The sequence below is a fragment of the Lycorma delicatula genome, chromosome 4 (genome assembly GCF_047948215.1).
Source record: "Lycorma delicatula isolate Av1 chromosome 4, ASM4794821v1, whole genome shotgun sequence".
NCBI lineage: Eukaryota > Metazoa > Arthropoda > Insecta > Hemiptera > Fulgoridae > Lycorma > Lycorma delicatula.
Genome location: NC_134458.1, coordinates 58,876,058 through 58,903,618, shown reverse-complemented (window position 1 = coordinate 58,903,618; position 27,561 = coordinate 58,876,058). Strand labels below are relative to the sequence as shown.

The following is a 27,561-nucleotide window of genomic DNA, read 5'->3' as shown; positions in this document are numbered from 1 at the left end:
TGAAAGAGGGGACCGACTTATAGAGTTTTGCACGAAGTATAATTTAGTAATTGCCAACACCCAATTTAAAAATCATAATAGAAGAATATACACTTGGAAAAAGCCAGGCGATACTGCAAGGTATCAGATAGATTATGTCATGGTTAAGCAAAGATTTAGAAATCAACTCGTGGACTGCAAAACTTACCCTGGAGCAGACATTGATAGCGACCATAATTTGGTGATAATGAAATGTAGATTGGGGTTTAAAAACCTGAAGAAAAGGTGTCAGATGAATCGGTGGAATTTAGAGAAGCTTGAGGAAGAGGAGGTAAAGAAGATTTTTGAGGAGGACATCGCAAGAGGTCTGAGTAAAAAAGATAAGGTAGAAAATGTAGAAGAAGAATGGGAGAATGTTAAAAAGGAAATTCTTAAATCAGCAGAAGCAAACTTAGGCGGAATAAAGAGAACTGGTAGAAAACCTTGGGTTTCAGACGATATATTGCAGCTGATGGATGAACGTAGAAAATATAAGAATGCTAGTGATGAAGAAAGTAAAAGGAACTATCGGCAATTAAGAAATGCTATAAACAAGAAGTGCAAACTGGCGAAAGAAGAGTGGATTAAGGAAAAGTGTTCAGAAGTGGAAAGAGAAATGAACATTGGTAAAATAGACGGAGCATACAGGAAAGTTAAGGAAAATTTTGGGGTACATAAATTAAAATCTAATAATGTGTTAAACAAAGATGGTACACCTATATATAATACGAAAGGTAAAGTCGATAGATGGGTGGAATATATTGAAGAGTTATACGGAGGAAATGAATTAGAAAATGGTTTTATAGAGGAAGAAGAGGAAGTTGAGAAGGATGAAATGGGAGAAACAATACTGAGATCTGAATTTAAGAGAGCATTAAAAGATTTAAATGGCAGAAAGGCTCCTGGAATAGACGGAATACCTGTAGAATTACTGCGCAGTGCAGGAGGCGATTGATAGATTATACAAACTGGTGTGTAATATTTATGAAAAAGGGGAATTTCCGTCAGACTTCAAAAAAAGTGTTATAGTAATGATACCAAAGAAATCAGGGGCAGATAAATGTGAAGAATACAGAACAATTAGTTTAACTAGTCATGCATCAAAAATCTTAACTAGAATTCTATACAGAAGAATTGAGAGGAGAGTGGAGGAAGTGTTAGGAGAAGACCAATTTGGTTTCAGGAAAAGTATAGGGACAAGGGAAGCAATTTTAGGCCTCAGATTAATAGTAGAAGGAAGATTAAAGAAAAACAAACCAACATACTTGGCGTTTATAGACCTAGAAAAGGCATTCGATAACGTAGACTGGAATAAAATGTTCAGCATTTTAAAAAAATTAGGGTTCAAATACAGAGATAGAAGAACAATTGCTAACATGTACAGGAACCAAACAGCAACAGTAGCAATTGAAGAACATAAGAAAGAAGCCATAATAAGAAAGGGAGTCCGACAAGGATGTTCCCTATCTCCGTTACTTTTTAATCTTTACATGGAACTAGCAGTTAATGATGTTAAAGAACAATTTAGATTCGGAGTAACAGTACAAGGTGAAAAGATAAAGATGCTACGATTTGCTGATGATATAGTAATTCTAGCCGAGAATAAAAAGGATTTAGAAGAAACAATGAACGGCATAGATGAAGTCCTACGCAAGAACTATCGAATGAAAATAAACAAGAACAAAACAAAAGTAATGAAATGTAGTAGAAATAACAAAGATGGACCACTGAATGTGAAAATAGGAGGAGAAAAGATTATGGAAGTAGAAGAATTTTGTTATTTGGGAAGTAGAATTACTAAAGATGGACGAAGCAGGAGCGATATAAAATGCCGAATAGCACAAGCTAAACGAGCCTTCAGTAAGAAATATAAGTTGTTTACATCAAAAATTAATTTAAATGTCAGGAAAAGATTTTTGAAAGTGTATGTTTGGAGTGTCGCTTTATATGGAAGTGAAACTTGGACAATCGGAGTATCTGAGAAGAAAAGGTTAGAAGCTTTTGAAATGTGGTGCTATAGGAGAATGTTAAAAATCAGATGGGTGGATAAAGTGACAAATGAGGAGGTATTGCGGCAAATAGATGAAGAAAGAAGCATTTGGAAAAATATACTTAAAAGAAGAGACAGACTTATAGGCCACATACTAAGGCATCCTGGAATAGTCGCTTTAATTTTGGAAGGACAGGTAGAAGGGTAAAATTGTGTAGGCAGGCCACGTTTGGAATATGTAAAACAAATTGTTAGGGATGTAGGATGTAGAGGGTATACTGAAATGAAACGACTAGCACTTGATAGGGAATCTTGGAGAGCTGCATCAAACCAGTCAAATGACTGAAGACAAAAAAAAAAAAAAAAAAAAAAAAAATTTATAAACTTTTTTTTATAATAAACTCACTTTGATCAGCTACTGGTTACAATGAAATATAGTTTCTGTATGTTTACTCTTAAGCAATATGCATACGTGCTTAATAAAGAAAAAATATATACATTGTATCATGAGAAGTGGACACATACAAACATGTGTTGTTGCTTACTACAGAGCTTAAAATCTTATTCAGTCTAGCTTCACTTGTCTATACTGTGTGTGTGTGTGTGTGTGTGTTTCACAGAGTTATTACTGTTTTGCTATATTTTCATCAATTCTCTATAATACAAAAGTGACTTTTGAAATTTTTATTTGCAAACGTTCATGGATGTTCAAATCATCCAGACAATTTTTGTTATGTCTGTTAAATTTATGTCTAAATCTCAAAGAAAGACTATTTCCAAATTGATAAAAACAGCTTATAAATTTTATTCTGACTGTGCACTCGGGGATCAAGATAAAATCTGACTGCCTCATGTTATTTTCATATTGTGCTCAGTAACTCTAACTGAATGGTTGAAGGGGAAATGACGAGCCATGCCATTTGCTGTACCCATGGTTTGGCATGAACCTAAGGCTACTTCACCGACTGTTATTTTTGTAAGACAAATATATTTGGATTTTCATTAAAAAATAGGAAGTTCATAAAATATGCAGATGAATTGTCGGCTCTAAAGCTGGTACCATACGGAGAGGAGTTACCTGTACCACCATCTAATCCAAAGCTGCTAGAAGAACAATCTGAAAATGAAGCAGAGGATGTTGAAGAATTTCTTCCTGTATTTGATGAGAAATCTCCTCATTTAATTAAAAAACAATGCTTTAGTTTGCAATTTAAAGTTATCAAAGCAGCAAGCAAGCTGAACTTCTGGGGTCTAGACTACAACAGCAGAATCTTTTAGTGGAAAAAACAGAAGTATATGAATGTTTAGAACATGAATAAAACTCTCAACTTATTTTACTATGAAAAATTCATTGTGCATTTGTACTGATGTCAATGACCTGATGAAAGAGCTTGGAATTCAGCATATTCCTGAAGAATGGCGTCATTTTATTGACCCTTTTAAAGTTAGCATGAAAGCAGTTTTATTGCATAATGATACAAAAAGTCATGATACAAAAGTCATTACCAAGTTAAAAACTTGTCATTGTGGCTGGTGAAAAAAAAATGTAAAGCATATATCTTTAATTGAGAGTGGTAAAATCATAATGTGCCACTTCACATAAAAGTCAGACTCATGAAAAATTTTCTAAAGGCACTAGGCGAAGATAGACCAGGATTTAATCATTTAAAAATAGGTTTTCCTAACTTGATTGATGGTAAGTGAAGGATGGTATATTTGTTGGTCTGCAGATCAAGAAACTGCTTAAGGACTCACCTTTTGACAATAAACTTAGCGAATGTAAACTAGCTGCATGGAAGTCCTTCAATATGTTGGTGGTAAACCACCAACATGTTGGTGGTTTTTTAGGCAACAGAAAAAATGAAAACTATGTTTTTTTTGGTTAATGAGCTGCTATAAAACTGCAAATATTTAAGATGTAAGATGACATTAAAAGTTAATTTCCTACATTTCCATCTAAATTTTTTTCCTGAGAATTTGGGCTCTGTCAGCAATGAACATGGAGAATGTTTCCATTAGGATATTCTGACCATGGAACACTGGTACCAAGGAAGATGGGATCTTGGAATGATGGGTGACTATTGTTGGTTTTTGTTAAGAGAAACTGATAAAACATTGTACAAGCGAAAAAGTTTGTCAACATATTTAAAAAATTAAAGATAAGGCAATTCTAGTAATTTAAACTTTGAAAAACTTAGTTTAAAGACATTCCAATGATTTAGACTTTTAGAAACTGTTATTTTAAAATTATAGTAATGTATCTCAATTTATCTGTGTTTGAATAAATAAAAATTTAGTTGATTTAAATAAATACAGATAAATAATAATTTTTTTTTTAAATATTGATTTCACAGTGAAAATGCATTTATTGGTAAATAAATCGTATGTATCTAAAAAACATGATGTATTACACAAATTCTGATAACAGTTTTGAATCTAGCATGCCAAAAATAGTTAAAATCACCATGTACAATTCCAGTTACACAAAAAAGATTTTTTTTTGTTTACTAATATTAATAGTGAAAGTTTTTTTTATAGTGCAATATAAGTAAGAAATGTTTTAAAATATTATCTAAATAAATTAAGTAGAATTACAGTTGTACTGAGTTTATGTGTGTCCTCTCCAAAAGACCTACTGAACAGTCCTGCAAGTCTATTTACTCTAGTTTCATTGTTACTGTTATTTCTATTGCATAAAAAATAGAAAACAGTTTAAGTATTTTCCAATTTCACTTTTTTTATTTTATTTATTCTTCCCGATACAATAGAGAGCAAACACACATGCAAAGAAAGTCATTTCACTAACTTTCCCAGTAATGAAGTTCTGAAAATATCTAATGGACTCTTCAGTTTCATTAAAAAGAGCTTCAACTCTATTTTAACATATAGTTCAGCATTCATCAGTTACAGCATTATTGTTAATGAAAAACTTGCCTTTATAGACCAATTTAAATACATTATTTTGAAGAATTAATAAGAAGTTCGTTTTTATCTAAAGGTTCTCTCATGACTGTAAATTAGATAAAATAATTAATCAAAATAAATTAATTATTTTACCAGTTTTAACTTTTGTTTCATCAGTTTATTTTTCCTGCTTCTGTTCAGTAGTTTATAATTACTGGAAGAAGAATGGTAGAAGAAATAATAGGGTTAGTGGTATAAAAATACTAATCTGAATATCACTTTATGAGTGTGTAGTTTTCAAAACAAGCATTTCTATGCATTTATTCAATCATAGTTGCAAGAACAATTAATTTATTTACTGTTAAATTACAGTATGATTATAAAAACATGGTCTTTGTTAGAATATTATAAATGATAACACTGATAAACATAATTTTTGTTTCCGAAAAAGCGATATGTGATTTTAACCTGTTTTTTGATGCTGAAAACGAATATGGATTCAAAATGTTTCTACAACCACCATTTTTGAAAAATTTTTTAATTTTAATTAAAGGATTTTTTTCATTTTTCAACATATAGTTAGCATTTTAAGCTCCTATATTGTATTTTGTTAGCGCATTTTTTATTTTTTAACTTTGTTAACATAATTTGTAAGCTATAAATAAACAATACTAGACAAAGAATTAAATCATATCATAGTCACATATTATGACATCATATCTAATATTGAAGAGTGAGCCTTCATGGACGAGATTAATCATGTCTGTGCAGGTCAAAACATGTAGCTGAAAATACAGCTGTGTTGTTTGTATTAAGCAGTGGATTTAGGAATGAATTAATTTTGTTCAGTCTTTTTGCTGTCTTAAGTTTAAAGACTTATAACACTGCAGTGTCATAATGCCTCGAAATTGTGTAAATGATGTGGATGCCTTGTTATGTATGTGGTGAGTTTACCGTAAAATCAAATAGAAAAAACATTACACCTTTAATTAAAAAAGCATGTCATTTGTACTTTCAGTGTAAAATTGGTGATCAGGATAAGACGTGGGCTCCTCATATAATATGCACTAATTGTTCTGTATATTTAACAGGATGGCTGAAAGGTACATGGAAGGCTTTGCCATTTGATGCACCTATGGTTTGGATTGAATCAAAGGATCATGTAACCGATTGTTACTTTTATTTAACAAGTGTGTCTGGTATTTCTAAAAAATCTAAACATAATGTAAAATATCCTTGATTCTACAATCAGGCCTGAAATTATTTCATTTCCTGAGCCATCTGTGAATATGTTTAAAAAGCAGCGATGAAGAATCAGGCAGTACTGAAGACAATGATTTTGATTTTGAATTATCTTCCAATAAGCCACATCTTATATCACAAGGTGAATTAAATGACTTGGTTAGGGATTTAAATTTATCAAAAAATCAAGCTGAACTGTTAGGATCAAGACTGCAAAGTTGGAATTTACTTCAAAAAAACACAAAGATTTTGGGCTTTCCAAGCCAACAAAAAGAACTTTCTCAGTTCTTTATTGATGAAAATAATTTGGTTTATTGCAAAAATATTGATGAGCTTATGTTGCACTTAGGACAAGTTCATAAACCTGAGGACTGGAGCCTCATAGACTCGTCCAAGTATAGTATAAAAGTAGTTCTACTACACAACTGTAACAAGTATCCTTCGATACCAATCACTTATGGTATTAATTTGAGTGCCATATGATGTGATGAAAGACATTCTTGAAAAAATAAATAATAAAAAACATAGCTGGAACATGTGATGATTTGAAAGTTATAGCTATTTTGTTAGGCATTCAGTCTGGCTATACTAAGTACATGTGTTTTCTTTGGGAATGGGACAGCTGGGTATAAACATTACGTTACCAAAGAGTGGAAGAAACAACACAACTTAACTCCAAATGGGAAAAATTTTATTTATTCATGAGCCCTTAGTTGAACTCAAAAAAATATTTTTACTCCCTCTCTATCAAATTAGGACTAATGAAAAATGTTGTAAAAGCAATGAAGGATAGTTTCAGATTTTTATACATCAGGCAGAAATTTCTGAATATAAGTGAAGGACAGATTAAAGAAGGAATATTTGTTGGTCCTCAAATAAGAGAGTTGGTCAAAGAGGATGTATTTAACTGAATGTTAAATAATGTAGAAAGTGCAGCTTGGGCTTCATTTAAAGATGTTTGCAAAACATTTCTCGGCAAACTAAAATTTGACAATTACCATGATATTGTTAATCAACTTCTTACGTCATACAGAGCTATGGAATATAATATGTCTTTGAAAATACATTTCCTCCAGTCACATCTGGATTTTTTCCTGGACCCCTTGGAGACATAAGTGACGAACACGGTGAACATTTCCACCAAGACATTTTGGTGAAAGAAAGCCACTATAAAGGGAAATGGAATACTATAACTTGCTAGCCGATTACTGTTGGACATTAATTCAGGATGTGCCTGAGGCTATTTATAAAAGAAAGCATCAGCGAAATCATTCTAACACAGGTATTGCCATGAAAAATTATAAATTTTACAGATTTTTAACTATATTTTCCCTTAGTTTTCTTTGAAGCATAATTTATTTAAAAGTAAGGGTGATAGAAAAATTGTATTTACAGATATGAAATGTACACAAAAAATCAATTTAAGAAATTGTATCACACTTAGAGAAACATTAAAAAATTTTTTTTGGCTATCACTGTAATTTAATGTTCTCTATTACAAGTAATGTAATCTCTTATCTTATATGTATATCTCTTAGATATGGTAAATTATTTACAGAGGTCACTCTACCACAAATAATAGTTTTTAAGCACTAATTCCAGTATAATAAGAAATTTAAAATCATTAAAATACAACAACTGCATCCAGTGTGGAATTGTTTAGAATAAAAAATGAAAGCATTTGTATAAATTGCACAAATGAGAAGAAAACAAGATTTTTCCTTTGTATTAATATTTTTATTTTTTATTATTTGTTTCCTTTTTAATATTAATGATACAAGACATTTTTTTGTCTTCAGTCAATTGACTGGTTTGATGCAGCTCTCCAAAGTTCCCTATCTAGTGCTAGTCATTTCATTTCGGTATACCCCCTACATCTTACATCCCTACAATTTGTTTTACATATTCAAAACGTTGCCTGCCTGCACAATTTTTTCCCTCTACCTGTCCCTCCAATATTAAAGCGACTATTCCAGAATGCCTTAATATGTGGCCTATAAGTCTATGTCTTCTTTTAACTATATTTTTCAAAATCCTTCTTTCTTCATCAATTTGCTGCAACACCTCTTTGTCACTTTATCCACCTATCTGATTTTTAACATTTTCCTGTAGCACCACATTTCAAAAGCTTCTAATCTTTTCTTCTCAGGTACTCCGATCGTCCAAGTTTCACTTCCATATAAAGCTACGCTCCAAACATATACTTTCAAAAATCTTTTCCTGATGTTTAAATTAATTTTTGATGTAAACAAATTATATTCCTGACTGAAGGCTTGTTTCGCCTGTGCTAATCAGCAATTTATATCGCTCCATCTTTAGTAATTCTACTTCCCAAATAACAAAATTCTTCTACCTCCAAAATCTTTTTCCTCCCTATTTTTACATTCAGTGGTTCATCTTCATTATTTCAACAACATTTCATTACTTTCGTTTTGTTCTTGTTTATTTTCATGAGGTAGTTCTTGTGTAGAACTTCATCCATGCCATTCATTGTTCCTTCTAAATCTTTTTTTCTCTCAGCTAGAATTACTACATCATCAGCAAATTGTAGCATCTTTATCTTTTCACCTTGTACTGTTACTCGGGATCTAAATTGTTCTTTAATATCATTAACTGCTAGTTCTACGTAAAGATTAAAAAGTAACTGTGATAGAGAACATCCTTGTCAGACTCCTTTCCTTATGTTCTTCAATTATTACTGTTGCTGTTTGGTTCCTGTAAATGTTAGCATTTTTTCTTCTTTCTCTGTATTTGATCCCTAATTACTGAACATTTTATTCGAGTCTACATTATTGAATGCCTTTTCTAGGTCCATAAATGCCAAGTATGTTGGTTTGTTTTTCTTTAATCTTCCTTCTACTATTAATCTGAGCCCTAAAATTGCTTTCCTTGACCTTATACTTTTCCTGAAACCAAATTGGTCTTCTCCTAAAACGTTTTCCACTTTCCTTTCAATTCTTCTGTACAGAATTCTAGTTACAATTTTTTATGCATGGCTAGTTAAGCTAATTGTCCTGTACTCTTCACATTTATCTGCTCCTGCTTTCTTTGGTATCATGACTATAACACTCTTTTTGAAGTCTGATGGAACTTTCCCTTTTTCGTAAATATTACACACCAGTTTGTATAATCTATCAATCGCTTTCTCACCTGCACTGCACAGTAATTGTACAGGTATTCTGTCTATTCCAGGAGCCTTTCTGCCATTCAAATCGTTTAATACCCTCTTAAATTCAGATCTTGGTATTGCTTCTCGCCTTTCATCCTCTTTAACACCATTTTCTAATTCATTTCCTCCGTATAACATTTCAATATATTCTACCCACCTAGCGACTTTGCCTTTCGTATGATAAATCAGTGTATCATCTTTGTTTAACATATTATTAGATTTTAATTTATGTACCCAAAATTTTCCTTAACTTTCCTGTATGCTCCATCTATTTTACCAATGTTCGTTTCTCTTTCCACTTCTGAACACTTTTCTTTAATCCACTCTTCTTTCGCTAGTTTGCACTTCATGTTTATAGTATTTCTTAATTGTCGATAGTTCCTTTTACTTTCTTCATCACTAGCATTCTTATATTTTCTACATTCATCCATCAGCTGCAATATTTCATCTGAAATCCAAGGTTTTCTACTAGTTCTCTTTGTTCTGCCTACGTTTGCTTCTACTGATTTAAGAATTTCCTTGATAACATTCTCCCATTCTCTAACTTATCTTTTTTACTCAGACCTCTAGCGATATCGAGCAGGATATCGCTAGATCGCTCCCATTCTTCTTCTACATTTTCTACCTTATCTTTTTTACTCAGACCTCTTGCGATGTCCTGCTCAATAATCTTCTTTACCTCCTCTTCCTCAAGTTTCTCTAAATTCCACCGATTTATCTGACACCTTTTCTTCAGGTTTTTAAACCCCAATCTACATTTCATTATTACTAAATTATGGTCGCTATCAATGTCTGCTCCAAGGTAAGCTTTGCAGTTGACGAGTTGATTTCTAAATCTTTGGTTATCCATGATATAATCTATCTGCAGTATCATCCGGCTTTTTCCATGTGTATATTTTTCTATTATGATTTTTAAAATGGGTGTTGGGCAATTACTAAATTATACTTCGTGCAAAACTCTTATAAGTCGGTCCCCTCTTTCATTCCTTTTGCCCAGTCCATATTCTCCCACTATATTTCCTTCTTGCCTTTTCCAATGCTTGGATTCCAATCTCCAACCATTAATAAATTTTCATCCCTTTTTATGTGTTTAATTGCTTTGTATTCACACTCTACCTCATCATCATCATGGGTGCTTGTAGGCATATAGACGGTAACAATCGTTGTTGGTTTAGGTTTTGATCTTATCCTTATTACGATGATTCTATCGCTATGCATTTTGAAATACTTTACTCTCTTCCCTATCTTCTTGTTTATTACGAAACCTAGTTCTGCCTGCTCATTATTTGAAGCTGAGTTAATTATTCTAAAATCACCTTATCAAAAGTTGTTTTCCTCTTCCCATCAAACCCCGCTAATTCCTACTACATCTACATTTATCCTATCCATTTCTCTCTTTAAATTTTCTAATCTACCAACCTTTTTTAGACTTCTAACATTCCACACTCAGACTTGTAGAATGTTATTTTTTAATTTTCTGGTGACCCCCTTCCTTAGTAGTCCCCACCCAGAGATCCAAACAACGGACTAGTTTACAGTCCGGAATATTTTACCAAGGAAGGCACCTCCATCTTTGTTTTATGAAAATGCAGAGCTACATTTTCTTGGAGATAAGCAGCTGTAGTTTTCCATTGCTTTCAGCTGTGCAGTAATCAGAGGATTGAGTGATTTTGATATGCCCGTCTAAGTCATCCTGACCTACGCCCTTAACAACTACTGAAAGAGTTGCTGCCCTCTTTCAGGAATCATTCCTTAGTCTGGCTCTCAACAGATACCTCTCCGATGTGGTTGCACCTTTGGTCCAGCTACTCTGTATTACTGAGCACTCAAGCCTCCTCACCATCGGCCAGCCAGTATAACAGTTCCAATTTTCTTCGAAGTGGTACAGCATGCATTTATAGGAGAATAAAGAAATGTTTTGATATGAATAAGACCCTAGTTGAACATTAGTATGGCTACTACCCAAGGAGGTTGATTATTGATGCTACTTCTGACCTGATCAATAACTTCCATTGAGAATACCAAGAGTCTGCTTTGGCTTTTTCTGTGGATATAAGCAAGGAATTCAGTTGTAGTTCTAAGAAAATGACTAAAAACTACTGCTCTTAAAGTTATATACAATACTTTTCAACTTTATTTGACCTTATTATACAGACAGAAAACAGATTGTAGTTTGATGGCAACAAATAATTATCTAAAAGTATAGAAACTGGAGTTCCTCAATCAATTTTAGCACCATAACATTTTGATTGCCTTGAATGATCTTTTATTAAATTTAAGATCAAAATCATGAATGTATATGGATGAATATTATTTAGAGCCAGGAAAGAAAGAGAGGATTTGTATGAACTAATTGATGAGGATTATGACTACGCTAAAAGCAGTTAACAGCTAAAGAATTAAAAAGTAATGATACTAAAAACCAAATGTTTTTATTTACATTAAACAATAAAATACCATCAAATGCGGTTTCTTAGTACTCTTGGCTTCCATAGAATGTTCATGCGGGTAGTGCATTGGCTAAACTGTTAAAGGGACTCTACAGTCTGAGAAAAGAGTAGCAATCTGAGCTGTTTAGATGCATGTTTTCTTCCACATCTTATTTATGAAGCACTGTGGTGAGTAGATCTGCAAACTTATGCTTTAAAAATAATAGGTATGAGTATTACAGTGCCATATAACAGTATAGAGTATTAGAGTAACTATATAACGGTATCTAAAAAGCATAGAATAGTGACATTTGCTGGCATCACATACTAGTGCACAAAATATACAAAAATAAATTTTTTAAGCTGATAAAATACAGAATGTGATTCATTTATATAATAAAAGAAACAGTCTACAGATAGATTAAAAAAGTAAAAAGATACCCAAAATCTTTGATTTGTTAGGAACTAAACTACGCAATAAATTGGGAGAAATATTTAAAAAATTCATTCAAGAAGAATTTGGAAGACATTTTTAAAGAAAATATTTACTACAGAATTAAAGAATTTTTATGTTAAACCTGATGTCCTGTACTATGTACATAACTGAAAAGTAAAATGTTACGGACTTAAGAAAATTATTATAATTATTATTTTTCTGAAATTATTTATTTTTGTAAGAGTTTAGCTTACATGAAGTTAAAACTTACTTTTTAGTTCTACATTTTCTTTTAATAAGTGTAGTGTTTGTTCACCAGTGCTATTGTAGATTTAATTATTTTTTGTAATTGGGCAATTATTCCAGTAAAAATTAATTACACAAAACAACAGTACTGCTTACTATCAGACATCTACTTCTGGATTCAATATTATGGATATAAGATCTTAGATTCCTTTTAACTGTAATCAATGTTTTAAAAATAAAAATATTGTATACAAATGTAACTTTACATTAAAATTTTACACAAATCTTTTTTGTTGATGACCTCTAGAATATAATAATCAACAATTTCTTTGTAAGAGAAGTAAGTCATAAAGATCAGTAGTATGACCCTATGGATGAACACCATGGTAAAAAAGATGGCATTAGTGAAAAATAAGTCCAGAAGATCTCAACTGCAAAAACAAGACCTCAATTGAAACTGATCTTTCCTACTGGATCTAGTACGTAATCTCTAGGTCAACTAGACATTCTTTTGACAATCCAAAGACATGCTGCTTAGTTTTTTTACCCAGTTGACAGAAAACTGGATTTAAACTCAAACAGTGCTTTACTAATTAGAATTCTCAAATATTCCAAATTAGCATGACTCAATCTTAATGCCATATTATTGTTATAAAAGGAGCATCACACTGTAAACTACTGTTCAAGTAGTTCATTAGATCAGAAAGAGGAAAAGTACCAAAATCAATCGCAGTGGGATATTATGTTTCACCTCTTATAAGGTTAAAGCCTCCATCCTCAATCCTCACATGATTACAGTTACGTAGACAGGAAGCAAATGAAAGAAAAAATAGGAAGTCTTCTTGTTCTATACTAATTGAGGTTAGATAAGACCAGTGCATCTGACATGAATTGAAAGCTTTAAAAAATCACAAAGGATAAGTATCTTTCAACCCTCAAAAGGCCAAAATCATGCTTTTAACAATTTGGTTAAATGCATACCCTGTACATCTCTCATATCTAAAAACATACTAATTTTCATAAAACATCTCAAGATACCAAATAACTGCAAGATCTAATCATTCATTACATAAGAGAATTGAAATAGAACAGGTATCAGGTCTGTATTTGGACATCATGGATCAATCAGCTTTCTTGAATACAAATGTAATAAAAAAAAGTTCAGGCTATCAGGAAAAGTTCTATCAGATAACTTCAAATTAATTGGTTATAAAAGTATAATTTTTCAAAACTATAAGCCTTTGAAACAACACAGAAAACTCTCAGCAACTGAAGACAGTGGTCAAAGGGTGACAAAAATGTTTTGAAGTAAGTTATAAAAAATGTTTTACTTATAAAATCCGGTTTGATTCATTGTTTCAAAAGTTTGAACATTTATTCCAAAGGCTTTTTGAAGTTACTCCACAAAGGCTTCTTTAGTGGAGTAACTGATAACACTCTTGTTAATGGTGCTCATATTAAATAGGTTAGGAAACTTCCTTGAGTATATAATTGAATTATTTCTATGTTACATTTGTTTATTTAATATGCTGTTTTTGTCGCATTTAGTTTGTTTATATGTTCCATATTGCTTAAGTAAGCTAAGTAAGATCTTTGTTTTTATAGGATACATGTGTTTAAAATTAGTTTATGTGCATAAAACATAGAACAGCCTATTGATAAACCAATCTATCTTATTGATAAAATTAAGGATGTATGCATTCTTTGATAAAACCAACCCCTTCACTATCTTACCTGTGTAAGGAGTCATTAACATACTGTACATATATAAAAAAACAAAAGAGCACCGAAACAAACATATCACATATGTTAAAACATTTAAAACATTCACATATCACACAATGAGAAACATGCAGGCAAAATATTATCTGGAGCTGATGACATCAAACTGCTGTTAAAAGGAAACAAAATAGTGTCACATTTCTCACATCCATTAAAAATTTGACCATTTTATATTTTAAGCATAATTGAAACAAAAAAAATCATTTAACTTTATTGACCTAACCATATCCAAAATTCTTAACATACATTAAAATGTACAGAAAACCCACAGCAAGTAACTCAATTGCCCAAAACACATCTAACCAACCAGCATAGGATAAATATACATTACATCACCTAAATATATACCTTGGTCAACCAGTACAATACACTACTTAAAAGAACTCATTACAATAAAACATTGGCACAGGTTAATTGTATACATATAGACAACATGCTACATAAAATACAGAACAAAACAAAAAAGCACACCTTGTGACGGAAAATACACATCAACATAAAATACACATATATTATCTGTCACAAAAAATTGCCAGTATTAGGAAAGAAGTTACTGTGTAATCTTCAGTATTCATAATATCATACAGCACACTAACAAACACAGAACCTGGGAGTGTAAAAATTGAACTGCATTTATTGCACTAAATAATTTACAGAACTGAATGGATGCACATTCATCCAGACATGAGAAATAACAGTGATTATTGTAAATCACCTCATATAAACAGGGCACACATACAAAGAGATTAAATACATCATGAAATTTTACACTAGCAAATAAAAACCAAGAACTCAATATACTTGAGACTAATACACTAAATTTGAAGAAATTAAATGAACAAACAAAACATAGATTGAATATGTTTTTTAATAATACACTGAAGGGGTTTCCTAACCTTTTTAAAATGGGTGTCATTAAAATCTGTTTTGCTAGATACTCCATTGAGAAGGAGCTGATAATTAGTTCCAAAACGTATTTGGAAGAAAAAATAACTAATTAAAAAACGAGCTGTTTAATATTAATAATTTCATACAACTTTCTTAACAATGTAATTATTGTATATTCTATATATCAGCAGTTTGAGAAGACAATCTCTAATGATGCCATTCACAGTTACTGGCTTTCAGGTAAACACCTTAACAAAGGATCCACAGTACCTTCTTGCAAAATGAAAATTAACACCATCAGCAATAATGTCATCGACATCCACAAAAAAGTGGATGTCGATGACATCACTAGGATCATCTACAACAACCTCAATCTAAACTTACCTTTTATAACAGGTTTTCATCTCAATCAACAGCCATATGATCTTACATTTGTTTGAAGACTCAGAAATCATCAAAGAATAAAGAACCTCTTAGCCCTCTTAATCAATAAACCATTTAAATTCATAATTATATTTTCTTCTAATTTTCAGAATCAGAAAAAAACAAGTCAAATTTAATATTAAATTAATTCACAAAACAATAACATTTTCCATTAGCTTTCATTATCTATTAAAAAACTACAAAAAATTTTAGTTTTAAAATCGATTAAAAAGCTAAATTTGAAAAATTTATCTGCTGGCATTTTTAACTAAAATTGTCAAAAATTTCTTTATTTGATCATCGATCTAAAGCTTTTATAATGTTTCAGGTGTAGTGCAGTTAGTCAGCTTTTTATCTACGAAAACAATTTACTTGCAGTTAGTGGGACCAAAAGTTGACTGAAAAAGAAAGTGCAGAGTATACAACCGGTAGGAAAATTCAAACAGGGAGAATATGGGATATATACTAATGAGTAGTGACTTTTTAGTATCTGAAATTTTAAAATAAAATAAAAGATGGGAATCCCAATGTGGTCAGTATCTAGGCACATTACTTTTACTCACGCTACACATTTTTTTGTAAAGCAAATTCTATGGACTTCAAACAAGTACAGAAAAAGTACATTAACAAGTACATTAAATCTATCATTCTTTGATAACAAGTTAAGAATTTTTTTTCAGTAGTAATCAACTCGTCAATTTTCATTCAATTCTTCTTCCCAAATCAAATACCTTACTATCATTTTTATCCCACTTATGATTCATCTCATGAGTACCTTAAACCTCCCATCTTTGCTTCAACCTTCCTCCTATTTCTTGATAAACAAGACTGTTCATTTTATTTCCAAATGACCAATAATGATTTACAATTTCTTATCAGTTGTTTTATCTTTTATGGAAATGATTAGTGATAATCAGCATTAACTACTTTTTACCAATTTCTAAAGACATTCGTCATATATTAAAACTAACCGGCCTGTCTAGCCAGAACCTGGACCCTCAGGGCTCAAGTCAGCCCAGGCGAATCCCAGAGCCTACTCAGGGGTTCCTCGGGGCCTCCCCCATGGCCGCAGAGCTTGCTTCGTTTGCCATTCCCAATTTTCCAGGGGGACCGGCACCCAGGACACCGGCAGAGCTTGCTTCAGTTGCCATTCCCCCCATCTACCCAGAGGGCTCCACCCCCTGGACCCCTGCAATATCCTCCTCATGGTTGTGAGAGTATTATTGATAAATAATAATTATATTATTCAGGCTTTATAGAAACCTGAAAAAAAACTAAGTTACAAAAGATAAAATAACAGTAACTAAAGTACACACACCTTTGACAATGAAAATTGCATAACTTATTTCTTTGCCATGATGACAGAAATATAATAATGACGTAAAAGGGTTAATCTATTTTTTCCTTAATGGATATCTTTAATTTACAACTTCATCCTCGTTGGGAGTGAAGAAATAATGAATATTTTTAATATATTAACCTTCAAGGGAGCTAGGGCCTTGGTCAATGGCTTTTCTGGGATACCTCGAATATATCATGCAAATTTGAAAGTAATCAGTTGGTTGGTTCTCATGTTATGCGATAACAAATAAACTTTATATATATATATATATATATACATTTTTGAATAACCATGATCTGTTGATTTAGTGTACCTGATGCATGCAAAAGTTAGCCTTCAACCTACTAAAAAATACCCCATTTGAATTTTGAAAATCAGACGATTGTTTGTAATGATATTATAAGAGCACCTATAAAAACAGCGTCCCAGGAGGTGCTCGCATACGTCACTCTGTGGGGATTGCCTCATATGCAATCCCCACAGGAAGCCCATTACTGTTAAACAGAAATTTTTTTAATTTATTTAATATTATTTTATTTAATGTAAATTGAATTCTATTATTTTTGTAACATTTTTCATTCGATTGATTCTAATCATTCAGTAAACCTAGCTCACACAGTGACAGAGACTCGCAGTTCATAGTTCATTAAAGTTTATGTTTCAACCGGATAATCTCCACTATTATATATATATAAACATTTTTTTTTAATTTTTTGAGATGAAGTATATTTAAAAACCTACTCAGTTACGTCTAGAAACAAGGATAAAAATCGGTTATGATTGATCAAGTAGTTTTTTTTTGTTTATCCCGAACAAACAAAAGCCCTCTTCCTCTTTATATAATAGTATAGATGAAAGTCTTCTTTTTTTTTTGTTTTGTCTGTGCTTCATGACATACCATTGAGAGAAATCATGAAAACAGACTTGGACTAATTGGTTCTGTCTAAACTTATGAATCAGTCTGTCTCAGACAGTTCCTTTCACGTATTTGCCATTTCTTCATCCTACACATCTTCCTCAATAAATAAATGTATACGGCTATACAGACGGCTCTCAACTGCTCTTGCTAAACATCCAGCGTTCCCTCATCCAGTAAGTTGCAAAGTTTCTGCTATGAATTATAATAAAAATAATTCACAAGGAAAGATTTTCATTTGAAACATTAACACTACGTACTATTTATTTAAAAAAAAAATTGTTTTCATAATTTTGGTTCACCTGTTCTGCTTACTTTATTAAAAAGCAAACCCTTTATTAAAAAATGATATACATGCAACGATCAGATCTTTATATAAACACTAACAATTTCTTAAACTTTTTGGAACAAAACTGCAGGAGAATTATTTTCAAATTTATTTAACTACTTCTGAAAACTCACAGCAAGACATACTTTGCTCTCATCAGCCACCATATATGTTAAAAGCAGAAAATATCTGTTCTTAAAAAAGGGTTTTTAAAAAATAAAAAAACAATGCTGTGATCTGTCACTAACTTAGAACTACACAAGAAATAGCAGTTATAGTTTTAGCATTACCAATCATTTTAAGGCTGTTTTACCAGAGATCTATTTTCTGAAAAATTATACTTCTCTAGAAAGTTCCCCCACTCTTGAAAATTTTCCATTCAAGGCAACAGACCAAAATCTGCCCTTGTCTGACAAAATTTTTAATTACTTTTAAGATATTGGGGATCACTTTCCATAATTAAATAGAAACAATATCACCAAACAGATACACACACACATAAATACACAAATGACTGCAAAGAAATAAACAAGAAGAAAATTCAATCACGTTAATAATATAATAAATTTTATTAGTTTAAACTAAAAAACTATCAATGTACATCACTTTAACAAAATAAAAAAAAAAAAAAATAGTCTCAAAAGTTGTAAAAATGCAATAAATTTAATTTATTTTGCATTACAAAATAACAGTATAATAAAAAAAGTAAGCATAAATTCTGCCAACCCTTCCTCACAACAAATTTAGAATATAAAATCTCTAAAACTAAAACTCTTAATTAAAATGTAATATGACACTAACACCACTATCCTGGCACTAAAAATAATAATAATCAAGATAACAATAACAATCAAAAAGAATAGTAATAAAGATGACAATTTATTACAGAGATACACTATAAAAATATAATACAGCATGTATGAAACGAATGAAAAAATTACGCTTAAGTACTTGACGTCTATAAAATTATTAACACTTGTAAACTATATCAAAAACATGAGCAGGTTCTTTCTTCTTCTAAACATGCTTCAATTCCACGAAAAAATACTTGAAGTAGTTGACAATGAGCTCTGAAAAGACAAAACATAATTCTCTAATCATTAAAAGCAGATAATATTTATAACTACATCAAATACGTGTTAAAATATGTCAGTCACCTACTTAAGGCACACTAATTCATAGTAAACAAAAAGAAGGTTAAACCATGAATAATTTTTTACCATACTGCTAGATACTCTGCTTACATCAAAGTAATTTCCATGAAATTTCCTCATAATAATTTATCTAAAAAATAAGAAACTGACTCGCATTTGTAACTGATTTAGCAGAGGTAGATAACACACCAGTTAATAAGAAGCTGTAACAAAATTAATGATTCTGTAGACATTAATTTTACCTGTATTCTTCAATTACATAAGTTTGTTTTTAAAATGTGTGAATCAAAATAATACTTTAAAATTAAGGAAGTCTGCATATATTATTTATTCTTCTTACATATAATTTTTATGTTTTTGTTTAAGTGGCAAGTGGCATAGATAACCAAGGTCTTAACCAAGCCCTTAAAAGATGCTAACAATATGCAGTTAACTGCACCAAGAATTTCTTAACTTAGTAATAAATGAGAACCAATTCTTTGAATGTGACTTAGGTCATTGATGTTTTACATTATTTATTTCAAATCTTCAATTTCCAGTATACTACTTCACTAGAGATTCAAGGTGTTGTGGAACTAACAGGTTGTAAGGGATACAGTTTATATTCTTACCCTGCCCTTTGTTATTATTATTTATAATACTACTGTCTACAACTATATGTTGTTCTGCTACAATGATTTTGCTATAATTTTTATCACAAGATGTGCTGGGAGAGGGCTTACAAGTTAAGACAGTTTTGGTTGATGAAAACTTAAAAAAACACTGATAATTTTTTCCTGATGAAAGGTAAATATATTGTAGCAGTTAATATCACTAAGAGATCTTTGTCATATGTTTTTTGTGTTTAAATTTTGATGTTGAAAAATTATAGAATAAAATTTTGTTGATGTATATATTTTAACTTATTTATTATTTTTTATTAATACTCTTCCTACATGATCAAAACAAATACTAAATTAAATTGTTTTATTCCTTATGCGCGTGTATTCAGCATGCTTATTGCTTTCAATGACCAGCCATCATCTTCAGAAAAGTTAAAAACTTGGAAATCAAGTCAAACTTTTAACTTGAAAAATGATGCATTAGCATGCAAACATTTTTTTATTATTTTAATCGGCTCAAAAGATCATTACTAGCTATCAAATGTGGATAATTAAACAGATCCACATAAGTAATTAATTAATTTAATGTAATAATTTTATATTTATTTCTGTGAATATATAAATATAAAAACAAGAGAAATTCAGTAGAATTATTCAGTAAATCAGGCATACATTACATTTTAACAGGATTAAAATTCATGAACTTAACATTCGGGTCATAATTGTGTTAAAGTTGAAGGCAGGATGTAGGGATGAGTAGGCACTGTGCAAACTAGAAAAAGTATCATGAATCAGCCGGATAACTAAATCAAAATTTGTTTTGCAAATGTGATTCCAGTAGAAGAAACTTACTGTAAAATGAAACTACTGTAATAATGGTGGTTGGGGGTTGGTCTCGCAGCAAATTTATTATAAAGCATCATTAAATTATGCAGACTGATCATTCATTTTCAAAATTCTTACCACTGTGATATTCAGTAGCAGTACATCAGAACTGAATAGTACATCATATAATACACATATCTAATAACAACATTTTAAAATATTGAATAAAGCACAGTAAATCCTGATATATAAGTTAAGAGTTTGGAATAAAAAGCAAATATAATTTTTAAAAAAACGGGGCTGCTTATTCACCACAACTTAAAAGTTCCAGTTCTTCGAGGTTAATTTACTATTTTATTTATTAATTCATCACATCTATTAATTTTTTATTAAGTTCAAGGCGTGTGCATGGAGATATGGTATGTAATACTCAAATTTTTAGCATAAGAAAAATGCCAAGCCTTACCGAGATTCAAATTTATAATTTTCTGGATGAAAGATAAAGATTTTATGGCCATCATGAAATTCAACAATTATAATAAAATATATTATGTCTGTTATTCCCATCATCGATGCTGACTTCCATATTGACTAGTATTAAATCTAACTTTCTGAATTCAAATAATGTGTATTAGAATTCTATAATAACATTATTACAAAACAATTCAAATATTTTATTTTTAGATAATTTGCTGATACCAGTATTACCTAACAGATAACATTTACGTAAGATGAATCACTGCACGTTCAACATCTGAATTCAAACTGAAATATAAAACTAAATAGAATTCTAGAGATACACTGATTATCTATAACAGTTTTTTATTAATTTGTGTCAACAGCATATTTTTAAAAATCACAGACGGATATTTCACTATCAGATGGGATCATTATCTCTTTAAAAATGCTGGGCTCAAACAGGGTGAGAAGAGAAACATAATGAAATATTTGTTAGGAAATGTAACGAATAAAAAACCCCAAAAATAGAATGAACTCTTAACATACAACTTCTTTTGTCAATGTGATGTGATGATCATTACTATTAAGTCAACATAGAAGATATTTTACGCATAGAGCAGAGAGAAGAGGAATGAGCGGGAACTAATGGAACATAGAAGGTAAAGATGAAAAATGATGAAAAACATTGCTATGTCTGAAATTAAAAGCAAGTGCTCTGCTAATTAGTGCTTATAAAATAGTAATTACTAGAGTATGTTGAAGGTAAAAATTGGAAAACAATAATTGAAACACATATGCTCAAATTTTTTGAATAGTATTTTAGTTAATTTTTTGTTTGTAAAATAAAGATTACCGATATTTTTATTACTTTGTTTTCTGAGTAATTATGTCTTGCCCATATTAGCAACTGGTATTATTTCCAATTATTGTCTTATTTCACATACCGATTTGTTAGACAGTTCTCAGATTCAGGTTAACTTCAAGTGCAGTTTGCCAGTTGCATAATGAATTCTGAATAACATTTCCTTTTTTAATAACTTTCTCATTCTTCTGCTGATCATGAACAAATTTTTAATTAACACTATATTTACAATCTTCTTCAATAAATGAAATTACAATTTAACAACAGTTCTAGTTTATAAAGCCATACTGTAAACAATGACTAAATTATCAAAAATGTATATTAGAGTTGTTTACATTCAGGGTTGAATGTTCTGCTGCTATCACAGCCATAAGGAAAACATAAGTATATTTATTAGAAAGGTTTTTTCATTAAGAGTTTTAACTGAAGTTTTTCAGTAGTTCTCTTCATATACATATATATATTGATTCTGTGACAGCATCTACACAAATTGGATCTCAAACAAACTAGGCCTCACCATTTTTTCCTATCCTCCTTACCATTTCTTCTGATTTACCTGTCGCTCGATATATGAGTTTCTCTACATAATTCCATCTGTCCCTAGTTCTTCTACCACTCTTTATAATCTTTCCCTACCAGTTCTTTTAACAAGTCCATAATACTAAAATCTCATTTCATTACATTCTATTGCTTGATTGTCTCTTAAAACTGTTTATGTAAATTACTTTATACATATAATAATACTGATTTTTTGCATCTTTTTGTTCCATGACAAGTGCTTAACGACATGATAGAAATTCCCCCTTTTTGCAGTAGTTTTAAATTTTATATTTTCCCATTCTCACAGATCTCATTTCAAAATAAAAGAATTTCTCAAAGATTTACCACCCGCCACAATATCAGACCTCTTCTAAAAAGCATTACTTAGCTCTTTACCTTACTAATTTTAAGCTTGTACTTCTTCATAACATATCCCAAGCACTGAGCTTGTTTTGCTCATCTTCCACTCTTTCCTACATATTCACAAAAGTCAGTTTGTTATCCTTCATCCTTCCTTTTCTCTTCATCTGTCTGTTCAGTTCCTCCTTCTCAACAATAAACAGTGCTGAGAGTAGCATACTTCTCTGTTTCAATTCACTCCTTGTATTGACCAATCAGCATTGCTGAAAAATCTTAACTCTATATCTGTGACCCCTGTACACCTCCTTAATTAAATTAGATATTTGTCTTTGATCCCTGATTTCCTCATTTTTCCCACAACTTCCTCCTATTTACAAAATCATATACTTTCTCTATGTTGATAAATAACAAACAGCAGGTCTGTCTGATATTCGAATATGATCGACAAAATTAAGTTTGTCTTAATATGTCAAGATTTACAGTATTTATAACTATTAATAGTCTTAAATTGCATCCTAGAAGTAGAATATAATTTACTAAAATTAATCATTTTAACTAACTGGTTGTAATCATTAGTAAACGATTAATTGCAACCAAACCATTTATAACTACACAGTATGTCTGAAAAGTTCCTGAACTAAATTAAATAAAAATACAGATTTAAAGAAAAACGAATCTACTCACATCAACTCTCTACATAGAACCCTTCTCTAGATATATACTTGTTGCAGCGCTGGTAGAGCCCGTCAAATGCTCTGGAGAAATCACTTTGTGGGATCACCTTCAACTGCTTGGTGGAAGTCCTTTGGATGGCCAAAATGGCATTGAAAAAGTGGCCTTTCATCTTCAATTTGAGTTTCAGAAACAAAAAAATTGTCTGCGGAGCCAAGTCGGGTGAATAGGGCAGTGGGATAAGAAGGTGATTTGATTTGCAGTGTAATAATTTGTTAAACCTGTTATCATGTGTGCCAAGGCATTGTCATGCAAGAGAGTCCAACTGCCCGGATCCCAGTACTCGGGCTGGATTCGATGAATGTGACGCATCACACATTTCATTACTTCAAAACAGAATTTAGAATTCACGATTTGACCAGTTCCATGCGAACCTTCGCAACCATTTCATTGTGATCAGCTGTTGACGACCTCCCATTTCGTTTATCGTCATCCTACAACTCTCTACCGTATTTAAACCGCTTCCACCATGTCTATGTTGTAGTACAAGATGCAGCTTCATCATCAAAGTATTCGATGATGAAGCTTTTTCATTCGAATACATCGAATACTATCATAAAATAAGTTTCAACGAAAGATTTTTGAAGTTGAACACAAAATTTTATTGCGCTTCTCTGTTCCATGTCGTGAGTTCAAACAAGGTCACATGAACACAACGTACGCGGCCAAATATAACTCAAGAATGGAGTGACAAGACATGATGAAATTTTGTACACACACTCATCAGACATCATACTACATAGTTCCTTGATTGTCCGAGAGATGACGCTACGTGTATCGACGACAGAAATTTAGTTTGGGAACTTTTCAGACATACTGTGTATTTATGAACTGAAATATCATTTAACAATTGCATAACACTAATATTCTTATTTAAATTTTTTCCAATATAGTCATAAATTATTACAAACAACAAAAGTAGTATTTAAGAAGTGAAAAGTATAAATAGCAAATAATCACTATATGACCTTAAGTGATAGTCTTCTTAGATGGAGTGTAATGTCTGTGATGAAATAATTTGTATTTAAAATCACACAGATTAATTACAGCCTATTTCTAATTAGATTATAACAGACAAATAAGTTATTTATTAGATACAAAAAGTGAAAAAAAAAATTTCTAAATAAATTGCGAGAATGCTGTTTCATTGTCAAAAAGTCAGAACATAAGTATAAAGTAAACATACATGGTATCCTTTAAAAGTGAGGCCAAATTCTAGGAAATGATTCTACTTAACATACTGAAGAAAAAATATCCAGTGAACGTAGATCCAAAAATATATATTTTTTACATCTGTCTGTCCACCATTTTGTTTTTTTAAGAAAAAAGTTATTTTTCAAGAATGGTTGAAGATAACAACATAAAATTTTGTACTTTATTTTAAACTAACATTCTTTAATAGGAAAAAAATAACGATACTCTTCGTTGAGAAATTTCAAAATGGCAGTTATTTTAATTTTTAAATCTTAAATATCTTAGGAATTATTAAATTTATCAAATTGTGTTGTATTGTAAAAATTATGAAGCATTTTTTTGTGAACAAAATGACACCTTAATCGTAAAAATCTGACAACAAACAACAGAGTTATTGCAAAAAGTAGGTCTAAACTGATATGGCAGCCATTTTGTTTTTTATTATCATAACTCACTTGATAACTAAATCAAATTTTCAAAATGTTAGTTTAAAATAAAGTGTAAAATTTTATTGCATTACCTTCAATTGTTCTTGAAAAATAATTTTTGTCTTAAAAAACACAAAATGGCAGACAGACAGAAAAATATACATTTTATGTTCACTGGACATTTTTTCTTCAGTATGTTAAGTAGAATCACTTCCTAGAGTTTGGCCTCACCTTTAAAGGATACCTTGTATAAAACCTAATAATGTATTATTGTAAACAATACCTTATATGAATACAAGTATCTGAAAGCATTTCTCCATCGCAGTTCCACACGCTGAAGTCTGATGATCGTTCAGCTGGAATGGGCAAAGCTTGGAATGTAAACTGCCTGGTACGATGAACTTCCACAAAAGGAAGATCATACTGCACAATAAAAAATACAGTAAAGTAAAGCTGATAAAAATAAAACACTTCATAAAAAACAGAATAAAATAAAATCATCTAAGTAAAAAATTTCTCAATCTAACAGAAACAACATACATTACTAACAAATGTTATTATTAAACAATTTTTAAAGAAATTTAATAGCGTGTAGGATGACTAGCTTGTCTCAATTATTTGTTGCTCTCTGATAACAAAATTTTAACTTAATATTCATCATTCGATAAAATTTGGCTTTTAAGTTATGGTTATTTCACTATCATCAGAATCATGTTATATATGACTGTATAAAGTATTACTTAACAAATATAAAACAATCACAGTTAACAAATATTAGTTTTACACACATACACCTATAAAAAATGTATCCAGAAAACTCACTTGTTTCTGTTTAAGTAGAAACAGTGTCATATTTTACAGCATCATTCTTCATATATTAATATTCTGAGTTGCTTATTAAATTGTGCTCTGTAAGAGTAATGTAGTTCCAAGAATGAAATTTTTTAGAAAAAGGAAAATTATTTTGACATTTCATTTCATCAGAGTAAACTGTTCTCAAAATATCAGATATTTAATAGATACTTATACTATAACACAATTTTCATAAATAGATGAGTGACATAATTTTTATAGCGAGTGCTATCTATGTATTGTACTTATAATAAACAGTTACTGTATAAATAGTCACTAAGATTTATTTTAGTTTTGTCATCTATGTGTTCAACATAAAACTAGAACAGAAGAAACTTTGCTTTAATGGTTTTCTCTTTTTTTTTAATTTAAGCCATATTTTGACTTGTGTCTGTTTTACAGTATAGATAGGATTACACAAGTGAATGATAACCTGTGTAAACAAAGCATGAGGGATGAACTTACCACTAGGAGGAGCCAATCTTCCACATAGAAAAAAATCATCTTTCTTTTTTTTCCAAAAAATGTTAATTTTACTTAGGAAGCACTTCAGCAAATATTGAATCCGGTGAAAATTAAAGCAAACAGAAATTTACACATTCCACTGAAACTTACTTGAAATTCATACAACGGTCCACTTCCCCCATCTTTAGATTCATAGTCTGTAGATGGATTTTAGCACAAACTTTCAGAGGTAAAGAATTAAAACAAAATTCTGAATAACATTTGTACAAAATACTTTTTGGAATTTTGATTGAAGGTTTCCTTCTGGGTAATAAATAGGGTCCAGCACCCAGAGGAACACTAGATAGTTCAGTTGTGTGTATGTGTTTATTTTTTATATATGTAAATTAAATAGTAAATAGTAATGACTTGGGAGTTCCATCCTGTTGAAGAAGGATGAAAATAAGAAAACTAACACTATCAAGTTTTAGAATTAGTTGTTTCAACAGCACATAAGAGATATACACAAATCATCTCAAATGAGATGGATTATGTTGAAGTTCAATGTAATGAGGATTGTTTTTAACCTATAAATGTGTTTAACCTATAAATGTAGAATAGGAGCTCAGATATATTAAAGACTACTCTCTTATCATAAGATTATGACAAGCTGCTTGGGGAGGAAAGCAGCAAATTAAGTTTATCATGCACATCCACATCATAATTACTTGTTTAAATAACTGACAATATGCAAGATAATCTCTCCTACTTATCTGATAGCATTAAAATTCTTGTAACCTCTATTTCTGCCAATCATTTTTTCAGTTTCTTTAAAGAATGAAAAACAGGTTTATTTAGACAATCACTAAGGTTAATCATTGACTTATTTTGAAGTCTTACTCAATATACTGCAACTAACATAGAATAGACCGAGAAAATTTTCCACTTGGGCATATGCAGATTAAGCTTAATCAGAGCTGGTTTATTGAACACAGA

General features: G+C 30.8%; 1 protein-coding gene across 6 annotated transcripts in view; it reads right to left on the bottom strand.

Annotated features, from left to right (window-relative positions):
* Positions 1-18,659: 18,659 nt before the first annotated feature.
* The window catches only part of Cerk (Ceramide kinase), a 65,489-nt gene continuing 56,587 nt past the window's right edge, over positions 18,660-27,561 (bottom strand). For all 6 annotated transcript variants that reach the window (XM_075363034.1, XM_075363035.1, XM_075363038.1 and 3 more), the window contains 2 exons: positions 25,553-25,692; positions 18,660-19,183 (listed from right to left, as the gene is read on the bottom strand). In XM_075363034.1, the coding sequence (XP_075219149.1) occupies positions 19,102-19,183; positions 25,553-25,692 (222 nt within the window). In that variant the 3' untranslated portion in view covers positions 18,660-19,101. The remainder of the gene's footprint in view (positions 19,184-25,552; positions 25,693-27,561) is intronic.